Source organism: Leishmania martiniquensis, chromosome 8, assembly GCF_017916325.1.
Source record: "Leishmania martiniquensis isolate LSCM1 chromosome 8, whole genome shotgun sequence".
In the NCBI taxonomy this organism is placed as follows: Eukaryota; Euglenozoa; class Kinetoplastea; order Trypanosomatida; family Trypanosomatidae; genus Leishmania; species Leishmania martiniquensis.
The window spans coordinates 201,950-221,872 of record NC_090143.1 but is presented as its reverse complement, the minus strand read 5'-3'; the positions used below and the strand labels follow the sequence as shown (position 1 = coordinate 221,872).

General features: G+C 63.8%; 3 protein-coding genes across 3 annotated transcripts; all 3 read right to left on the bottom strand.

Annotated features, from left to right (window-relative positions):
- Window positions 1–468: 468 nt before the first annotated feature.
- LSCM1_07193 (uncharacterized protein) lies at window positions 469–6,912 on the bottom strand (the record flags this gene model as incomplete). The annotated part of the gene is made up of 1 exon (XM_067324577.1): window positions 469–6,912. One exon carries the CDS (start codon window positions 6,910–6,912, stop codon window positions 469–471), a length of 6,444 nt encoding a protein of 2,147 aa, XP_067180934.1.
- A 693-nt stretch (window positions 6,913–7,605) lies between these two features.
- On the bottom strand, window positions 7,606–14,223 carry LSCM1_07192 (uncharacterized protein; the record flags this gene model as incomplete). The annotated part of the gene is made up of 1 exon (XM_067324576.1): window positions 7,606–14,223. The coding sequence occupies one exon, from the start codon at window positions 14,221–14,223 to the stop codon at window positions 7,606–7,608; it is 6,618 nt and encodes a 2,205-aa protein (XP_067180933.1).
- A 3,009-nt stretch (window positions 14,224–17,232) lies between these two features.
- On the bottom strand, window positions 17,233–19,704 carry LSCM1_07191 (uncharacterized protein; the record flags this gene model as incomplete). The annotated part of the gene is made up of 1 exon (XM_067324575.1): window positions 17,233–19,704. One exon carries the CDS (start codon window positions 19,702–19,704, stop codon window positions 17,233–17,235), a length of 2,472 nt encoding a protein of 823 aa, XP_067180932.1.
- Between the last annotated feature and the right edge of the window lie 219 nt (window positions 19,705–19,923).

Genomic DNA, 19,923 nt, shown 5'->3' with positions numbered 1-19,923 from the left:
AAAGGGATAGGGAAAGGGGCTGGTGAAGGTGTCTGAGCGATGGCCGTCACTGAGGACGAGGGGGCGAGTGCCCACACAGGTAAACGCGTTGCACTGCGTTGACGCTATCCTTGTCGCTCGCGTAAACATCCCGTGCACAAAAAAACGTTCGTCTCCCACTCCTCCAGCGGCGTACGCATCCGCTGCCCTCCTGAGCTGGATGCCGCATCCCCTACACGCACAGGCTACAGAGAGGCGTGCGCACGCCCACAGAGAGGGGGGAGGGAAGGGGTGGTGGTGGTGGTGCGTCCGAGCGAGTGAGACGGAGGAGACACACGATCGAGCGGGTAAGCGTTGCCGCACAGCGAATGTGCTCCATCGAAAAAGAAAAAAAACCGGCCAAACATTCAGAGAGAGAGAAGCGAAACGACACGCATGGCAGTCCGGCGGAAGGGACGCCGTCAGACACGCACACATGTGGCACGCTTGTTAGAGGTCGAGGACGTTGCTGAAGAATGGACTTCGGAGGTCGAAGCGCACTTCGCCGTCGGCGACGCAGAAGCACTGCGCCGCCTGCGCCGCTGTCGGCCGCTTTGCCGGGTCGACGACGAGCAACGACACAACGAAGCTCGCGAACGCCAGTGAGTACTTCTTCGCTATGATGTCGTTCAGCATGCGCGAGGCGAACCCGTCTTGCTTTGCCTCTTGCGACATGATACGCACGCCCTTGGCCGTGAGTCGGCACGTGGCTAGCGCATAGAGCACACAGCCGAGGCTCCACACGTCACTCGCCGTGCACGTACCGCCTTGCCAGCTTTCTGGGGCAATGTAGGGACGGGTGCCACCACCACGGCTGCCGTAAGAACGGCTGCGGGTGTCCAGTTGGATAGACAGACCGAAATCAATGAGAACGATCGGCACCACCGCGCGCGTGATTCGGATCGGCGGCAGCGGCAGCGACGACAAGGACCAGAGAGCTGCAGAGGTGTCGGCCTCCAGGGCCATCGAGGTCGGCGACGGCGTAGGCGCGGAGGGCTTGCCCACGACACCGTCGTTGCCGTCGCCGTTTCCGCGTCCGCTGCTGCCTCCACCCTCGTTGTGCTGTGACAGTGCTCCCGCAGTGGCGGTATCGGCTGGCGATACAAACGACGACGGCATGCTGCGAATGTTCGTCGAGACCTCGGGCAGAGATAGGTCAAGATAGTCGAGCACCTCCCCTTTGATAAGAATGTTCTCCGGCTTCAAGTCACGGTGGATGATGGGCGGGCTTTGTCGATGCATGTGATCGAGGACCGAGGCCAGCTGATACGCGATAGAAAGCAGCTGCGCCTCGGTAAGGGGGTTGTCACTCGTGAGATCGGCTGCTGCATCTGCGGTTGTTTGGGCTTCGGGGCCGCCCGCAGCATGGCGTCCAGAGGAGCTGCCGCTGCCGCCGACTCCGGCTGATAGCGCCAGGTGGAGGTCTCTGTGACTCCTGGCCACCTTCGCAGTCCAAGTGGCAGCTGCGGCCGCAGCCAGCAGGGACGACACCGCTGCTGTTCCGCCTTGCTTGACCTCAGATTGGCGACAAGAAAGCGGTGAGGTTGGCACCACTCCATCCACCCCCGCACCAACGCCGACCCACTCGGCCGCGTTCCCAGCGGCGGCTTGCACCTGTTGAAAAGAACTTCGCTCTGACGTCAACGTCGTGGTTGTTGCAGGAGAGGCGACGGACTCCGCAGTGGCCATGCTCATTGCACCGCTGCGTGCCAGTGTATGGGACGGGAACTGCTGCTGGCGATGGTGCCGCATCTCCAGCTGATGCTTGGCACGCATCACGTACCGGCAGAGGTCCCCCATAGGGTGGTACTCCATCACGAGGCACAGGTAACCGGTGTCTCGCGCATTGCACGGGAAGTCGCTGCTGGCAGTCATCTGTGTCGTCGTGCTGCTCGCGTTGCCGTTAAAGCCTCCTGCCCCGGCACAGACATTCGGGGGTGGCCTCGTATCAGTCGTTGGGGGCGCGTTCGCCAGCGCAGAAACGGCAGCGGCCGATGCCGCGTCCACCAGCCCAACGTTTGCGTTGTACACATTGCACAGGTGCGGGTTCTCAGCGTTAGTGTACCGTACGGGAGACGGTGCGGCGCCACCCGGTCTGGCGTTGCCATAGTGGTGCTGCTGCTCTCTGTCCGCGTCATCGCCGGCGCGAAGCGGGGGCGCTGCTACGCCGGTCACGGGGGCCGCTGCCAAGCCGGCGGCAGTGGGAGCAACACCGTCGCTCGCCCACAGCGGCTTCATCGACAATGCCGCGGTACAGTGAGCAGCACCCGGCCGAGGAAGATGTGCGGCGCTGGCCGGGCCCGCTAGACTGCCTGCAGGAAGCGACGGTGGTGCTTGCGTCGGCGTCAGCGCTATATTTGCCGAGTGCAATGGCAAGTTAATGTGCGGCTTGCCGTCCTTACGATCCATGTGCTCTCCTTGCTGCCCTGCCCACGCTCCGCGAATGGCCTTGGGCACGACGAGAGGGGTATTCTTGAGCGCAGGCGACGCGACAGGGGGAGGAGCCGGCGACGATGGAGACAGACCCGATTGCTGTGGCGGCAACGACGACACAGCAGAGGCGCACGCCATGCTTGACGTGGTCAGCGAGACTCCGCCGGACTGCATTGCGTTGCTGTAGCGAAGCGGCGCGTATGTGTCCCGCACAACGGCTTCCGTCGCTGAGGAAGCGTCCAAGAGAGGTGGCGGAGATGCAAGACGCAGCGCATGGGCCCCGGATGCCGATACACACGTGTCTGGCGAGCCCCTCTCCGCGCCCGCTGCCTGGAACCGCCATTCATGTCCGCCAACCGCTTTGCGCGCCTCGAAGGCACTGGTGCCGGTCCCGCTCGCGATCACCGTGAAGAAAGAGGAGTTGCTGCCAGGCTGAGCTCGCCGCCCGTTCGTTCCGGTCTGCGGAGCCGCAACATACGGCACGATGAGACTGTTGTAGCGCACCCCGCCGCCTGGTGCGTACGACGTGCGTGGCGGCGGCACCGGCTCGCCGCCGCGGGCTCGCTCCATATAGGGGTCTACAAACGAACTTGGCTGCCGGTCTAGTCCTTGTCCACTCGCGCCCATGATAGCGTTTTCGGAGCCGGCCGCCGCCACGAATAGGGACTGGGCGGGGTTTCCGCGAAAGATGTGCGGTTGCTGATGCGCCCGCCCATCTTCTGCGTCAGTAGCGGTGCCATAGCCGTTCGCTTGCAGCGCTGTCCCCGGCGTCCAGAATGCGGCGGCGCGCGCGGTGGTGGTGGTAGGCGATGGCGCAAAGTCCTTGAACCGGATGGGGTCACCCGCCGAAAGAGCCCCGGTAGCGTCACCGCTGACGTCTGCGGATGAGACACCGGGACGTGCGGGCGAGTACGAGACCGCCATCGATGGCATGGGCCGTTGCTGAGGTGCGCTGAGACTGCTAGTCGGCTGCAGCAGCAGCTGCTGCTCCTGTGGCGGCGTGGCAGATGTGTGGACAATGCTCTGAACGGTGGCAGCGCCCGATGGGGATGATGCCGATGATGAAACCGGCGCAAAAGTGTGGCCGCGCAGTGGGGAGGAGGCGGTTGCTGGCAGCAGCCTGCTGCCTTCAGTGTTGGAGACAGCGCCGACTGGAGAGGGCGCGGCGCTGCTGCTCACTGTCACCGGTCGCACCGCTGCCGGTGCGTCTCCCGCGCAACAGGGTGGATTGGCCGAGGATGGAAGGGGTGCTATGGGGCTCGCCTCACCTGGCGCATGCGTGCGGTACTGCAGCTGCGGCAGAGTGCCGTGACTGCCGCCACTGACCCTCTTACTTGCGATGCTGTTGCTGCGTATGCAGCGGCTTTCAGGCGCCACAGCCGTACCGTTCCCTGGCGGACGCCTGTCCGACGGTGGCACGAGAATGAGGTACATGGGCTGCGTGGGCTCTTGGGTATCACTGGAGGTGGTGGCGCTGAATCGCGCACTGTCGCTTCCGTCGCTGCGCGTTTCGTCTGCGACCGCATTAGCTTGCAGGTCTGTGCGCCACGTCTCTTTGCCAGCCGGGTGCCCTGGCTGGCCACCTTGACCATCGCCGCGGTCACTGTTCCTCGACGGCGCCCTGCGCAGCGGCTGCGCCATCTCTGCCGTCTCTCTCGCCGCCCTCTTCGCTTGCGCCTCTATTTTCCTGCTGGCGCTGCTGCTGTCGAAATCGTCGATGCCGTCGTCACCTTCGCGTGTGCTACGCTCACGACTGGCCCCGCTGCTTGGACTTAGCGTCGTGTTGCGCGCCGTGGAAGGGAGGCAGTAGTCCATCGCCGTCGCAGTGGTGCTCATGCCAGCCGTTGTGCAGCAGCCGGCCGAAACATTGGCAGTGGTGGCTGCGTCGCTATCGTTGTCAATCACCGCACCGATTGCCGTGTTGGTCGTGTGCCAGCACATGTGGGGCGCGCCCGTGTGCGATGTGCTACGCGTTAGGGACGATGCCTCGGTGGCGGCGACGGGAGCCGCCGACGCTGCGGTGAGTGGGGCAGCTAATGGCTGAGGAGCCGATTGCAAGGTGGCGCGCCCGTACCCTTGACATCCTGCACTGGCGGCCACGTGTAGCGGCACCGGTGCGTAGACGCCTCCGCCAAGCGCGGCAGGGCACGAGGCGGCGACGGGCGTTGTCGATGTCTTGGCGGTGATGCCAAAGCGAAGATGGAAGCTGCCCCTACCTTGACTAGCGGGCTGCACTCCGTGCTGAAGCGGGCGCGGGTAGTGCGGCTGGCGGCGATGCTCCTGCCACCGGGGCGCACTCGTCAAGACCTGTTCTGTGTGCGTGGCACACAGAATCGGCTCCGGGCTCACCTTGAACTTTTCGACACCGATGGCGGCTACGTGGTGGTGACTTAGGGTACAATCTCCGGCCTGCCTGTCGCTCACACAATCGGCGTCGGCCGCGTAGGCCCTGCAGGTAACTCCATCGGCGAGTGAATGCATGCAATGGTAGCCGCGTCGTCGGCCGCCACCATTCTCTTCACTGTTTCCGCTGCCGTAGCCACAGACTGTGGCGATGTACGGGCTGCGATATTGACGGCGCACAGCCCCCATTGTATTCAACTTGCACTCGCTTTCTGCTGCTCCACCCATGCAGCTGAAATCGCCATCGTCATCTCGATCCTGCACTGCTGTGCGGCACTCGGTGGAGCTGCCCTTTGTCTGGCCGCAAGCGTGTGCCCGCAGCGCCGCTGTCACCACCAAATCTTCCAAGCCAGCCGAGCCGGCCGCTTCCATCCCGGCGCTGCCCAGTCCCTTCAGCTGTGCCGCAGCCCACGAGGTGGTGGTGCTCACGAGGGCGACTGGAGACGTGCATCGATTGCCTAAACTTGGAGTGGCAGTCGCTGCGGAGCATCGCTGGTGCGACCGCACCGCACCCGGTGGCTGAGCCAACGGAAAAAGGGCTGTCCGCGTTGCAACCTCTGATGGACGATCCCGCAGAATCTGCGGCGCACCAGCACCAGATACCGTTTTCGAAGAAACGACGGATGCGATTGCGGCCGGTGCGCGTGGTTGGACGCCGGCCAACGGCTGCGAGCTCTGGTCTACTGCTGCCTGCTCTCTGCGTCGAGGGGGAGGTACTAATACGGCCGGATAGCCTGCGGTTGTGGGCGACTCTCGTGCGCAATCGAACTGATAGCTCATAAACATGTCCACAATTTGGATCACCTGCGGGTGGCCCTGCAGACAGTGAATTACTTCGCACTCCCGCAGTGCCGCCTGCCGCTGGCGGTCGTCCTGGCAGAGGGTGTACTTGAGCGCGAGTATTCGGCCGCTAGTCTTCTGCTGGACGAGGTAGACCGAGGAGAAGGCACCCGTGCCAATGCGCTGCAGGATGCGGTAGCGCGAGTCGTGCGTGGTGTTGTACACCACTACGTCCTGCTCGGTAGTCGCCGTAAAGACCGGCACCTGGACGTCAACGCCGAGTCGGATGCCGCCGTGGTTGGCCGCGGCAGGTGCTGGAGACGGAGGTGCCGTGGCTACGGCACCTGCGCGGGACTTGCGTGCCGCGCCGCTCGGGGACGGAGATCCGCTGTTTTGCCAGGTAGACTTCGGCCCTGCGTGGGTGGTGTACCACTCATGGACATCTGCGACCGATGCGTCAGCGCCGGCAGGACGCCTAATGTCGCGCTCCGGCACTGGTGGCCCGTGAGCCGCTGCTCGACGGCCGGGAGTGGGCACCGCGGAGCAGCCGGCCCAATGGCTTTGCGATCCGCTTCGCGGTGTCGCTATTTCCCCATCGCTGGCGTCGTCCGAAGTGGGGGCTGCGGAGGAGATACCTAAAGGAGCTCTGCGTGCATGGAACCCGCGCGAGGTCGTGCGTCGACTCGGCTGTTGCTGCCGGCGACAGCTGTCGCAGCGGTGACGCCTCGCTATGCTGTCGCGGCCATGAATACGATACAGTAGAGGCTGCTGCAGACGAGCATCTTCTTCCAGCTGCGTGCAGCTGTCACGGAAGCCGGTAGGCACGGCTGCGTCCTCCTCGTCGTCGACGCCGATACTCATGTGCAACGTGTCTCCTTCAGCGTCAAGCCCGGCACTGAGAGTGCTCTGAACCACGCTACCCTCAGCCGCCGCGACGGCCGCCGCGACGCGCCTGAGTAAGCGAAGAGCAGCGGCCAAGAGCACAACCGTCACCACCAGCAGCAGACAGAAGACAACGAGAAGCACATGAAAGGCATCCACGCGAGAGTTGGTGAGCGTGCGTGTTTCATCGCGAACGACAAGAGGGCCCTCGTTCACCAAGAGGTACCCCCCCACGCTGCTTTCAGGGGCACCCGCGACATGCATTGTCGTCCGTGCCGATCCCGCGCGGACACCAACATTGCGCGCTCGAGGTCCCGCAGACGGGGCCGACGAGGCCCCATGTGCATAGGCACTCGACAGCGGGGGGGCGGCTGGGGAATGGGAGCATACACCCATAGTGGCGGTGCCGGCACGCGATTGCCTCGGAGAGTGTGGGGGCGGTGGTGCGCTGCGGCGAGTCGAAACGGAACGCCGAAAACGAAGAAGAAAAAGAGGCACGGCTGCACCAAAAAGGGAAGACGAGAGTGAGATAGATGAGCGGCGCGAGGAAATGGCATGCGTTGTGCGTGTGCGTTCGGGGGGGAGACAGGGGAAGGGGGAAGCCCACGATCAAGGCACATGCAGCCGTCCCGTGGGCCGATCATTTTGTTCCCCACGCCCTCCCCTCCCCCCTCCACTCTCCCCCTCGCGTTTCAGACGAGCCCAGCACCGTTAGCGGAAGACGCGTCGCTATGGTAGCGGCGAAGCAGCGGCGCATTCCTGCGGGAGTGTGGTCGAGGGAAGAGAGGAGGTGTGTGTGTGTGTGTAAGTGTCGGTGTAAGCGGGGCACAGAGGCGTTGGATTTGCATGAAAGCGCACACAAAGTAAAGCGTAACACAGTTGAAGGCACATGCGAGCCATTGCAGCAGTGAACCTAAAAAAAACCCAGCAGAGCGGCACCGACATCGCCACCACCACAGCGACGGTGGCGGCGGAAGCGGGGGACAAGCAGCGACATCCGGCCCAACGAGGAGAACGAAGCGACGTCTGACACCGGCACTAACACGGCGCGCACGCACTCGCGCAGCCTCGTTGCCTTCCATTAATCATTTACCGCCGCAACGCCATGCGGGCAGTGCGCTCGCTGAGGACGACGGCTGACGCGATGTCGTCACCTGCGCTGCCGCGGTGGTCGGTGCGCTCATGCAGGGTGTGCTCTGCACCTCTGTATTCGTCCTCCTCATCCGCAAAGCTGCTCCCACCAGTGCGCATGCTTCGTAATGCGGCAGTGGCAGTCGTGACAGCGACTACAACACGCAGGTCGTTCACGATGTCGCCAGCGCTTGGACGCCGTGCCGATACGGGTGACAGCATTCTGGCAAGGGTAGACGCAAACCTGCGTGTGTAGCCAGCGTTGCAGACGACCTGCATGACCTCATCCTCCAGCGCGCACGAGCGGGGCCAGCGGAGGCGCTCATCGGCAGCTTTGTCAAAGTGCTCCGCATCTGCCTCTTCGTCCTCGTCACCGCCTACGGACTGCGCACCACCGTTGCCACCGCAGCTCCACCTGTGGCTGCCGTGGTCGGCGCTTGGCACTCCTGCCACGGCAAGGTCGTACAGGTCGCCAAGAAGCGCAGCGAACGCGCGCTGGGCAAGCCGCGACGCGCCTGAGCAGGTCGGCATGGCGGAACGGAGCACGTGAGCGCCGTCTCTGTGCGCGTGACTACGGGAGACGTAATCGGCAGTCGAGTGTGGGGGGCGCGACATGGTAGTCGCTGTAAAGGTGGCCGACTGCTGTTGCTGGTGCTGCCCATCCACGGAGTCGGCGAGCATTTCATACAGTAGCAGACCGAGGCTCCACACGTCACTCGCTGTGTCCATCGCCAGAACCCGTTGAATGAGGAGCTCATAAACGCCCGAGCTGCCGCGGCTTCCTCCCCCGCCCACTGAGGCGCCTCCCCCTGTCATCCGTCGACCGCCGCTGCCGCTGCCACAGGGTTGGCGGCCCATATCATGGTGATGATGATGCAGCGTGCTGCACGGTGATGCGAGCACCGGGGAACCGGTGAGCAGCCCAGGGTGCAGAGCCGGTGCCGTCGGCTGCAGAGACAGGATAGGCGACACCCTTCGCATGGAGGTGGTGGGGTTCGCAGGCAGAGATACATCAGAGACGCTTGACGGCAGCCCACGAGCACCGCCGCCCCGACCGCGGCCGTCACCTACCGCACCGTTGGTGTCCACGAGCAGCTGTGTGGCTTCCTCCGGAGCCGGCCCGCCACCTGGCGTGGCAGCAGAGGCGCTTGGGGCCCCCACTGTCGAGAAGGCTGCCCCCGCTGATGCCACGGCGCGCTGTTGCGGAGGGGCGCGGCGGTCGTAGCGGCGCCGGTGCGGTGCACGGGTGAGCCCTTCTGCCTTCCACATGGCGGAGGTCAGCGCACTCACCTCCTCACCGGTAAAGATACCGTCCTCATCGACGTCGAGGTCCACATCTCTGTCATCCATGTCCTCGTCCGCGTATGGGCCCTCCTGTCGCGACTCCGGAGAAAGAGTAGCAGAGCCCTGCTTATCTTCAGCTGTGCCCACGCTGAGCTCGTCACTGGGAGCTGCGTTCACATGTTTCGCAGAGCCCGCCGTCGGCGATTGGGCGGGCTCGCGCGTGACATCACCACAGCGCCGACTCACGACGCTGTCGCCATCGCGGTATCGACGGTCATCGCGGCGAAGAGTCCGTGCATACTGCTCACGCCGGCTTCGAGTCGGGTAAAGGGACGAAGGCGGCTGCGTCGGCGACCAGCCACGCGCAGCGGGCGCCCCAACACTACCGCCCTCCCTCTCGCCGTGACCAGGCTGCGACATGGTGCACAGCTGCCCCCATAGCAGCTCCGGTGCGATGTGCGTGGGCACCTCGATAAAGGTAAACAGGAAGTATGCTAAGGCAGCAATGCAGTTGTCGGACGGAACGGCGCTGCTTTTCATTGGCGGTGATGCTTGCAAGGGCACCTCCGACCGACGCAGCCAGCAGAGTCCGGCGGGGGTTTGCCGGAGAGTGGAGCGGGTCGTGCGTCCAAAGCACCCACGAAGCCGCAGCGGCAATTGCACCGTCAGCCACCACGACATGCCGCCATCGGTGAGGCTGATGGGGAGGTAAGTGTGGGTGCTGAGCAGCCGCCGCTCAAGATCCTGCGGCCGAACCTGCCCGTGCTCTCGTAGCGGTGGGTGTCGCTGCCTTTCCTGCAGCCCACTGAGTGAGCGAGCCGCCGTGGACAGTGGAGCGGCGGCGCTGCCGCGAGGCAGAGGCGGCGTTGAGCCTAGGGATGGCAGGGAGCGCAGGACAGGGGATCCGGCATGCCATACTGCAGCAGCAGCGGCTACCAGGCCGCCTGCGTGCCAGAGGGACGTACGCGCAGCCGACGTTTGTTCCGCCGATGCCGTGCCGCTCTCTACAGAACTGTTCCGCCAGCCGATTTTCCCTTCGCTCGCCTCCTGCGTGTCAGGTTCGCGCGGTGCGAAGGTGGCCGAGTCGGGATCGCCGCTCACATCCAGTCTCCTCTCTGCCAGCGGTGCCAGCGCTCCTGCGACGACTACGCGCCGCCGGGCCACCGAGAAGGAGGCCGGCGCCCGCAGGAGCACGTTTGCTGGCTTGATGTTGCCGTGCAGGATAGGCGGCGACTGAGCGTGCAGCAGTTGCAGCCCTGTACATACTTGGAAAAGAAGCGAGCAGAGAAGTGACTCGGTCCAGCAGTAGTGGACCGGGCCTAAATGCGAAGACGCCGCGGCTTGGCTGCTACTCGCGTTGCTGCTCTTCGACTCGTTCCCGTTCGTCACCCCCGCGGGAAGCAGCTGCACATGCCGGCAGCGCGAAATAAAGTCTGCAAGATTGCCGTTGCGCTCGTACGGCATCACGAGGCAAAGGCTCCACGGACTGATAGTGGAGGGCTGGAGGGGGTTCACGCAGGCAGCCCAACAGACACGCGGGGTGAACTGCGCGAGGAAGCCCTGCTGCGTGGGCAGCGTGGGTGTGCATTCGTGGAGATGCGGATGATGCAGCGCCTCTGCTTGCGCGGGACTCCAGCCGGGCCAGACGTGCCTACGGTTCCATTCGACCATAGCACGTGACACAGTTCGCGGCGCCAAGCGGCCGCTGCTGCGGTGCTGCTGAAGAACGCTCACCTCGTACGACACGAAGAGGTCCTCCGGCAGCATCAGGAAGAGTGAGAGGACGACATTCACCTCGTGAGCGTCCAGCCAAGCGCAACTGCCGTCCTCCTCTTCCGCGTCTTCGGCGTGCACACGCGCCACTTCCGGCAGGAACGATGGCGGCAGTAGTGGCTTACATCCTGTTGGGTGTGCTGTGGTGATGGTCGCTGCCGTGCTGCCTCGCATGCTCGCTGGTTGTGCCGTGGCCTCCCCAGCATCTGCTTCCGGCGTCTCCGCCACCGCCGCACTACTGTCACTGCTTCCAGTGCCGCTGAGGCCCTCGTGGGCGATATAGCGTGTGCGCCGACTCGTCGTATGTGGCGATCGAAGATCGGTGGCAGCGGACGCCGAATACATCTCGGATGGGCGCTGCCACCGGTGATGGTGACGCGACGGGACAGTGTTGCGGTGCGGCCCATGGACGGCTTTGGCACCCAGCGCCTCCGTGATGGTGTCTACCTGAAGGTCGCGAAGGCGTTCGCACATGCGCGTGATGACGGCGCGTGTGGCGTCGTCGGGGCATTGCGTGTACTTGACAACGACAGCTGTATTCTGGTCGTGCCGCGCCGACCACAGGGACGAGACGGTGGCGGCGGCAGCGGAGACCAGTGCGGTCGCGGCAGTTGGGAGCCCTGGGACGGAGGTAGAGGACACTGGCGGGAAGAACGGCGTCGATCGCGTAAAAGGGGGTGCACGCGCCGCGGAACTCGCACCGCCACCCAGTAAGCGCACCCCTCGGCCAACGCCGGCGTCAGCACCCCTTACCTTCTGCTGCTGCGCTGCTAGGATCGGCGCCGGCACCTTGCGAAGCGCGAGGAAGCATAGCGAGTGGGCCCCTTGACCGATCCGTGAGAGCACACGATACCGGTGTTGGTGCAGCCGCAGCACATCCGCTGCCGTCGCCAGCATGCGTGCCTCCCTTTCTTCCTCTGCACCTTCGACCACTTGGAGGAAGTCCGCATACGTCTCCATCGGGCGCAGCCCAAAAGCGTCGTTGTCCTCGCTGTCCGCCACCTTCGGGGGCTCCTCATCTCTACTCCCTGCCGCACCCTGTCCATCGCGCGGCCAGTCGTACAGACCGCGGCGGCTACCGTCACCGCTGTCGAGGCCGCCCGGTAAGAGGCGCTTACCTAGGTCTCGGCCGCTGCGCCTAGTGCCGCTGCTGCTGATGCTGCGTGTCACAGCGCCGGCTTGCGGCGAGCCTGCGCTGCCGCCACGCTCGAAGAGGCTCATCACCAGCAGCCCGTCATCTGGCACGTGCTGAAGTCGTGCAACGAGGAGCACTGCCACTAGGAGTGTGACGACAGCGACACTGACGGCAAGCATGAAGAGCGGGGAGCTGGTGGTCTTGTCGGCCGGGTCGCGCGTCGGAGAGGGACCCGGTCCTGGCGTCGGTGCAGGGGTGGTGGGGCTGTTGTCCAGTATGCGCAGCGGCATCATCGGGTTTAATATGGAGAAGGACTGCTGCATGCGGCACCGAGGCCACGAGGTTGGTTGCACCACGTAGCTAAAACACACATACACTGGGGTAGTGCTGCCGCTGGCGCTGAAGAGTATGGTCACGTTCGGGGTGCCGTCGTAGGCGCTATCGAGTGTGCCGGCGGTGTTGCCGACGCAATCGCGACGGCTGCTGAGCCGGATGGAGCAGGCCACATCGTCCTCTTTGCCGCCCCAACGCTTCTTCCACGTACAGTAGCGACTGTAGTTGACGTCAGGAAACGTTAGGTGAATAATGCCCTCGGAGTTGGTCTTCAGAGTGAGCGAGTCAGGCCACACTGGCGTCGGCATCGTCAAGGCGAGCAGCTCCGGGCGGTCACCGTCATAGTCGACGTCGGGCAGATTACGCTGCGCCCAGCGCCTTGCTGCTTCGCGACGCACCACCGCGTCGGCGTCCCCAGCGTCGCCGCGGCGAGTCGAGGTGCCGCCGCGCAGCCGATGCACCACACGGTGCCTGTCCAGTGAGCCAGCACGAACGTCCGCATCATCGTCACCACCCTCGGCGCCCACCTCTTCCCACACGTCCTCGCCACCGAGGGCATAGAAGATGAGGATCGTGTCCGTCATGACAGTTAGGTCTGGCGCATCAGCAGCGGCCGGGCGGTGAGTGTAGGACAGCGGGATGAGCGTCGGCTGCATCCATGCGTAGCGGTACTCTGGCGTCGGCGACAGCGACGACGACGTGGCTGCCGCCGAAGATGACGATGCCGCTGAGTCCTCCCTCGGCGGCGCGCTGCTGCTGGTGCTGGTGCTCATGAATATGGATGCGGCGTGACCGCTGTCGAGGCAACTTGCCTGAACGCACGGCCTCTCTTCTACGGGCATGTGCTCGGTAGTGAGCTGGTGGCTTACCGCACGCACGGCATATTTGACGGCGCTGGCGGGCGCCCTCAGCTTTTCTGTCCGCACCAGCTCCACCGCTGGCAGCAGCAGCGGCGGCGGCGGGGTGGTGGACAACACACGAGCCGTTTGCCCCGAGGCGGACTTCGCGCGGACATCCACGACAGCAACGCGACTCAGATTATGATCGGTCAGCACCACCTGCCCGCCGAACACCGCCACGTGGCAGCCGCTGGGCGAGAGGAGAATGTCCTCCACGACGGTGTGCGGTAGGGTGGATGCGTCCACCGGTGACCGGCAGATGCCTCCCCCCGCCCGCCGCACTCGCAGCGGCGGGGCACATGTGTCACAGGTGAGGCGGTCGGGGTCGAAGAATAAAAGGTCGAACATGTACTGTGCCACAGGCCGCAACGGCTCCAGCCGCGCGGCACTCGCGCGTGTCAGCCTCCTCCTCCTCCTCGAGCGGATCGCCTCTTGAGGCGCCCCCGCTTCACGGGCCGCGTTGGCCGTGGTGACGCTGTCGTACGTCCAGCCCCCCGCAACAGCGGCAAAGCCGGTCGATGCCGCCACGGACGGCTGTAGCACAGGTCTACTCAGGAAGGCGAGGTCGGCTTCGTACTTGCGCGTGACAACGTCGAAGGAGTCGACGCTGGCCGTGGCGCGCTGCTCGGAGAGAAGGAAGCCGCCAATGATCAGCAGCTTATTCTCGGTTGCGAGGGCGGTACAGCTGGCGTTGACGCGCACACGATCAGTGGGTACCACAAAATACGTCAAGTTCACCGCCGCCGGCAGATCAGAGTCGCCGGCGCGCGGGCTCGAGGTCACCGGCCCTTCAGGATAGAACGCCACCACCGGCGCGTAGGCTGCCTGCATTGCCTGCAGTTCCTTCGCCGTCATGCTCGAGATGTCGTCTGCTGAGTGCGTGGACATCGTGCAGCTACGCGCGACGTAAACGCTGTCGGTCAGCGTGACGGCGGCGTAGCGGCCAGCGAAGCCTAACCCTTCAGGCAGCGTCAGGCGTGGCAACGCCGTGATGATGCTCTTCTCAACATTCAACGCGATTATATGTTCGTGATATGGCGAGTTGGCGGCGGTGGCGGTGCGCGATGCGGCGCCATCCGCTTCTGATTCACCTACAGGAATGTCGCAGGCCGTCGTGACGCAGCCACCGAGGAGGAGGATGGAGTTGTTCATGACGGCGATGGCTGGGTAGAAGACGGGGTAGGGCAGGAGCGAGTCGTTGAGCGTGCGCCACGGTGCCCCCGGGACAACGGGGGGAGGGGAATACAAGAGGGGAGGGGAAGTTGCCGGCGCTGAAGCCGTTGTGGAGGCTAAAGCTGCTGCTTGCAGGATGATGATAAATGCGAAGAGGATACGGAAGATGCGGCGATGATGTCGCTCTGCAACCCTCTCGACACATGCACGCGATTCGAGGCCCGGCGCTGGCATCGCAAGAGTGCGTTCCATGGCAGTCTCGTCGTCGCTTCTACGCGGAGCGCCTGCGAGATGCGCATGGACAACTGGAGGAGCGCCAGACAAGGAAGGAAGTGGGGTAGTGGGGGGTGGGGGAGGAGGAGGGGGGGGCAGGCAGGGAGCTCTAGGCCGGGGAGGAGGAGGGGGGAGAGGGGCAATCGCGTACGGGCGCGGCAAGGACCCCACTGGGGATGCTCACGGCTGGAGGGTGGCGAGGAAAGACGGGGATGCAGACAGAAGGAGGGAGGGGGGCGCCGAAACGTCTGCGATACCCAACAGGGCACCAGCAATGTGGATGGCGGGCCTCGACGCACGCAACTTTGCAACTGAGCGCAGTGAGATGTGAAGCAAAAATGGAGAGGAAATGGATGAATGCGAGACGACTTCGGCAATTTGTGCGTGGCGCACCCGTCGCCGTTGCAGGGCGCGTGTTCGGCGTTAGCTGCCTCGCCTTCCAGAAGGGGGAGACAAGGAAGCGCTCAGTCAACGAACGAGAGGAGCAAACAGGAATATGTTGTGATCTCTATCGGCACCGGTGTGTGCGTGTGTGTTTGTGCCTGTGTGTGGCGGAGGGAGGGGAGGGGAAAGAAGGATGTGGGCCTAATGGGGGTAGTAGAGTGAGCGAGTGGATGAGGGTGTAGGCGACGGAGCAGGGCGTGCGCCCGAGTGGAAAGATTTGCCGGAGCGGGGGTTCCGTGCGAGGGAGACCCTTAATGCCCCCAAAGGGAAGCGTGGATGTGTGACCAGCCAGGCGAGCCCACACGTGCGGCACTTCTCTGCGTAGCGCGCGCGGCATTCAGGTGCGTCGGCAGGCCAGACAAACGGGTATGGGTAAGAGAAGAAGGCAGTGCATGCGCATCAGAAGGGAGGGGTGAGGGGAGAGGCAGTCGTGGGGCTGAGCCGGGAGGTGCGGCGAGCCGACATCTCGTAATAGCAACGTGGCCCCTCACGACGTCTTCGTATAGAGGTCAGCCAGCGAGAGGGTGAGGGACGCCCTCAGCTCCGTGTCGTCGTCTCCTCTCCCCCTCGTCTACTTGATGGCATGCCGCGTTGCTACGGCACGTAGTGCGGAGGAGCGAGGGAGGCAGGAGAGAGGCAGCACGGGGTGGGGAAGTAAAAGAGAGGGTCATTTTTTTTTGTTCTGGAAGGAGTGGGGGCAGTAGACTACCACGTGTGTCTCCCCTCTTTGCTCCCCCCCTATTCCCCTTGTGCCTCGTGCCGCGCCGCCGACCTCGCCCCGCTCTGCTCTGCTCTGCTCCTCCTCCTCCTCCCTGTCGCCCCTCCTTCTCCTCTCCATTCGACGCCTCGCCTCTCAGCGAGTTCTGCGTCCTCGAGTGCCTCCCTACGCCTTTGCTGGCGCACGCCTCTTCTCATACAGGTGATGATGTCCGAGGGAGGGAAGGAGAGGAGCTCGTTGCTGCCAATGCGACGGATGGGGTCTTGCGACCGTTTACGGTGGTGCGTTTAGCGCTTCCGTGAAGGAAAGCAACGGTTACTCGAGCCACCTTGCGCGTATCACAGCACAGTTAGTCTTCAAGGAGAGAGGGAGACGAAGAGAAGAGCGATCCACAGTGAAACGGACATGACTGGAGGAGAGGAGGAGAGGGGGGAGGGAAAAAAAAGAGGGGCGCACTAAGCGGCAGCCATGGCGGGTGTTGAAGAGAGAGAAATGCCACAGCAGTGGTGCGTGCGTAAAGTTCGCTGTGTCTGGTAGAGCTTGTCTCGGTAGGGCCACACGGTACAGCCGTGTCGGGTGTGCCCGCTGCCCACGGCTGCGCATGCGGAGACTCGGCCTTACCATGCACACTTGGGGGTGGGGGTGGGGAGCAAACACACGGCTCAAGTGAAGGAAAAAATGTGAGGAGTGGGGGACGGCAGGTGGAGGAGCTCAGCACGCGCACAGCAACATGTGCACGCAGATACGCACGTACGCATCATCATAAAGCGCCTCACCCTTCCCTCGCTTAATCTCTCTCTCCCTCTTCCGCAGACACGCACGCCCGCAACGCGGCGCTCGACTGGATGGCACATCTGTTGTTAGCTTGTGCGCGTGCACCGGTGTCGGGCTTACGGTTCGCTTTCCGGGCCTGCATGCACCCTTCCCCTTCCCCCTCTCACCTCTCCTCCCCTCACCCCCCCTCTGACGCCTTCTCAAGACTTGCAGACGAGCCTCTCCTGGCGCTGTCGTCCGTCGCATCTGCGACCATCACTGGCCGCTGAATGCGACGGGACAGGGAGGGGTGGGTGGGGAGAGCTGAGCAGGGGAAGGGGGGAGGGGGGAAGATGAAACCATTCGTACTCGAGCAACCACCGCCCATGAAGCTCCCGAGGAAACGCGATGCGAGACGGAACGCAACGGATAACAGACTGAGAATCGCTCGCCTGTATGTGCGCGCGCGTGCTTGTGTCTCCCTCAGTGTATGTGCATCGAGGGCGGCAGAAACGTCCTTATCTGCCCATTACACCGTCTGCTGCTTCCTTCCGCTCTGCACATCCCAGCAGGGCTCTTGTGCATACGTATCTGCTCACTGCCACTGGCACTCGGTGCTCCTCTCCCCGCCCCAGTGCCCACGAGGGCTCGCCGTACGCCCTATTCACCCCCACCCAAACATGGCGCGCGCATGGAGAGCGACGCTTCCTTGGGTTTCCCCTCCCTTTCCTTCTCTGTGCGCGTGCGCGTTGGCGCGCGCGCGCGGGTGGGGTGGGGAGAAGAGAAACACATCGTGGGCGTTATGCCTTCTCGAAAAGGGTCGCGAGTGTGTTTTCGGTGTGAATTTTCTCAATCGCGCGCGCGAGCAAAGGCGCAATCGGCACGACGCGCAGCTTACGCGCCAGCGCCGGGTTCTTCATTAGCTCGTCCTGATTAACGCTATCCGTCACCACGATCAGCTCAATGGGCGATTCGATGAGGAGATCGAGCGCTCTACCAGACATTACAGCATGCGTCGCGATGAGGATGATGCGCTCAGCGCCGTGCTCGTGCAGGCAGCGCGCCACGTGCGCGATGTTAACGGCCTCGTCGATCACGGTGTCAATGATTATGCACAGACGGTCCTTGACGTCGCCGACCAGGACGTAATTTTTGTGCTCGTTGCGCGCTGCCTCCTTCCGCATGATGAGCGCCTGGCGGCCCTCTTCCTGCTGCCGAAGGGCCTTCTCGATACCAAGAGTGCTGCTGCTGCGAGGCATGCCTGTGTCATGGTGGTGATGCAGCAATAGGCTGTGATGACCTCCCTGCATGGGGGCATTGGGGTTCGCTGAGTTGCTGTTTATGCTGAGGCTCACCGTCGGCGACTCGCAGCCGACGACGGTGACTAACTCGGACGCCACCGTATCTGCCGCGTTCGGCGTGCCGGGGGTATGCGGGTAATGCCACCCACTCGCGTCAACTGGCGTGCTCACCAAAAGGTGGCTCGTCGCAACGCTCGCGACGCCACTGCTGTTCGGCGTGCCGCACTCGGCGCCCCGCGCCACCGCCGCCTGCTGCGGGGTGAAGCGGTGCGCCACCTCACCAAACGTGGAGGGGCTCATGCAGCGGCGGTTGCCGCGGCTGACAGACGTCGACTGATGCGTCTCGACGCGCCGCACCGCCGTGCACACGGACACAAACTGCGTCGCGCTGTCGAGGTGATTGTAACGCATCAGCGCGTCTGCGAACTCCTTGGCGCGGCCGAGGAACTCGCCGGTCGGGGCAACGACCGTCACGTTGACGAACGCGTTCCCCTCACTCTCCAGGAGGTTCGACACATAGCGGACGAATTCGTACATTGCCGAGACGCTCTCTATGGGAATGCGGAACATGCCCTCGACCTGGTCGCTATGCATGTCCACCGTGATGACGTGGTGGCAGCCGGCGGACTCGATCATCTCCGCGACGGCCGAGATGGAGGCGACGTTGCGCGTGTACGCGAGGTACGGGATGACCGCCGTAATACGCGCCGCCGCCGCGAGCTGCGCCGAGTGAACCAGCAGTACCAGCTCCATCAACGCCCCCGCATTGCTGAGGCTTTCGGACTCGAGAGCGACCATTGACTGCACGACGAACACGTCGTCGCCGCGGACAGGAGCCTGGAGGTTCACGCTAATCTCACCGTTTGCAAAGCGGCCGCAGCTGTCGCCCGGGTACCGTGGGCACTGCAGCACCTCCGTAATCATCTTCTCGCAGAAGAGGCTGCACGTGCCGGACAGCACTCGGACGGCAAAGCTGCCCGGGCGCTCGTGGTGGGGAAAGGCGTCGGCGACGAAGAAGGTCTGGCTGTTCGGCAGGATGCGCTGAGCGTTGACGCCAGTGCGGTTCTCGTACGTCTTCATGTGACGGACGGCCTGCTCGTACGTCAGTCGGAACACTGTGCCATACATGACGATGAGGTCGAGCGCCGCGCTACGGAAGTCGATGGAGGGCTGCGAAATGTTGCTCTCGTAGATGAGCCGGTCGATGTTCCGCACGCGCCGCAGCAGCTCGAGGCTGTCGTAAGCGCACCGCTCCAGAAATTTCTTCAGGATCTTGCGGAACGCCAGCAAGTTGAGGGCGCGGTACTTGACAATAATCTCCAGCTGCAGGTAGAGCGACGGGATATAGTGGCGCGGGAGCTCATTGCGGATATGGTCTTCGTTGAACGTGCGTAGCTCCGCCACGGCGTCGACAAATTCACGTTCGAGCTTGATGAGGTAGCGCCTCACACGCAGATATGACTGATGCAGCTTCTCGAAGAAGGTTTCTTGCAGCTCAATGCGGCTTTTCAGGAGCGCCGCCAGCTCCTTGTCGGTCGCCTTCAGCTCTGCAAAGCCGGCTGTCTCGAAGAAGAGTGGCGAGAGCGGGTCAACGAAAATATTGGTTGCGGTGCTATGCGGCTGCCCCGTTACGGCGATGGGGGCGGGCGCGGTGGGCAGCTGCTTCTCGTCGCCACGCGCCGTCGGCGTCACGGCGACCGACGCCTCGCAGACGCAGGGCCCACCGGATTCGACCGGCAGAGGCGTCGCACCTGTCCCCGCTGACGTCGGAGATCCACCGACGCTGCGGTGCGCATGCTGGGCGCGGTACCTCGACTCTAACGTCTGCCGAATATGCTCGATCTTCTTCGCAATCGGCTTCAACTCGAAGTACGCGACGTAATTATCGAGCGTAATCTCCGTGTTGTACTCGCTCAGGAGCCGCCGGTGAAAGGCCTGGCCCTGTGAGGGGTCCTTCCCCGTCTTCAGCATGACGTCTGTGGAAGTGGGTTCGTGCCCTTGGCCACTCAGGTCGAGAGAGGGGAGGGGAGGGGGTGCCGCAAGAGTGTGTCTTGGTGCTGTGGGCCTGATGAATCGGGGCGGGATAGAGTGAGGAAGAAAGGAGGGGAGCGAGGCTGACTCGTACGTATCCTCTATACACGCCGATGGCACAGACAACAAAGAGAGAGGGGAGGCGAGGGGAGGGGAGGG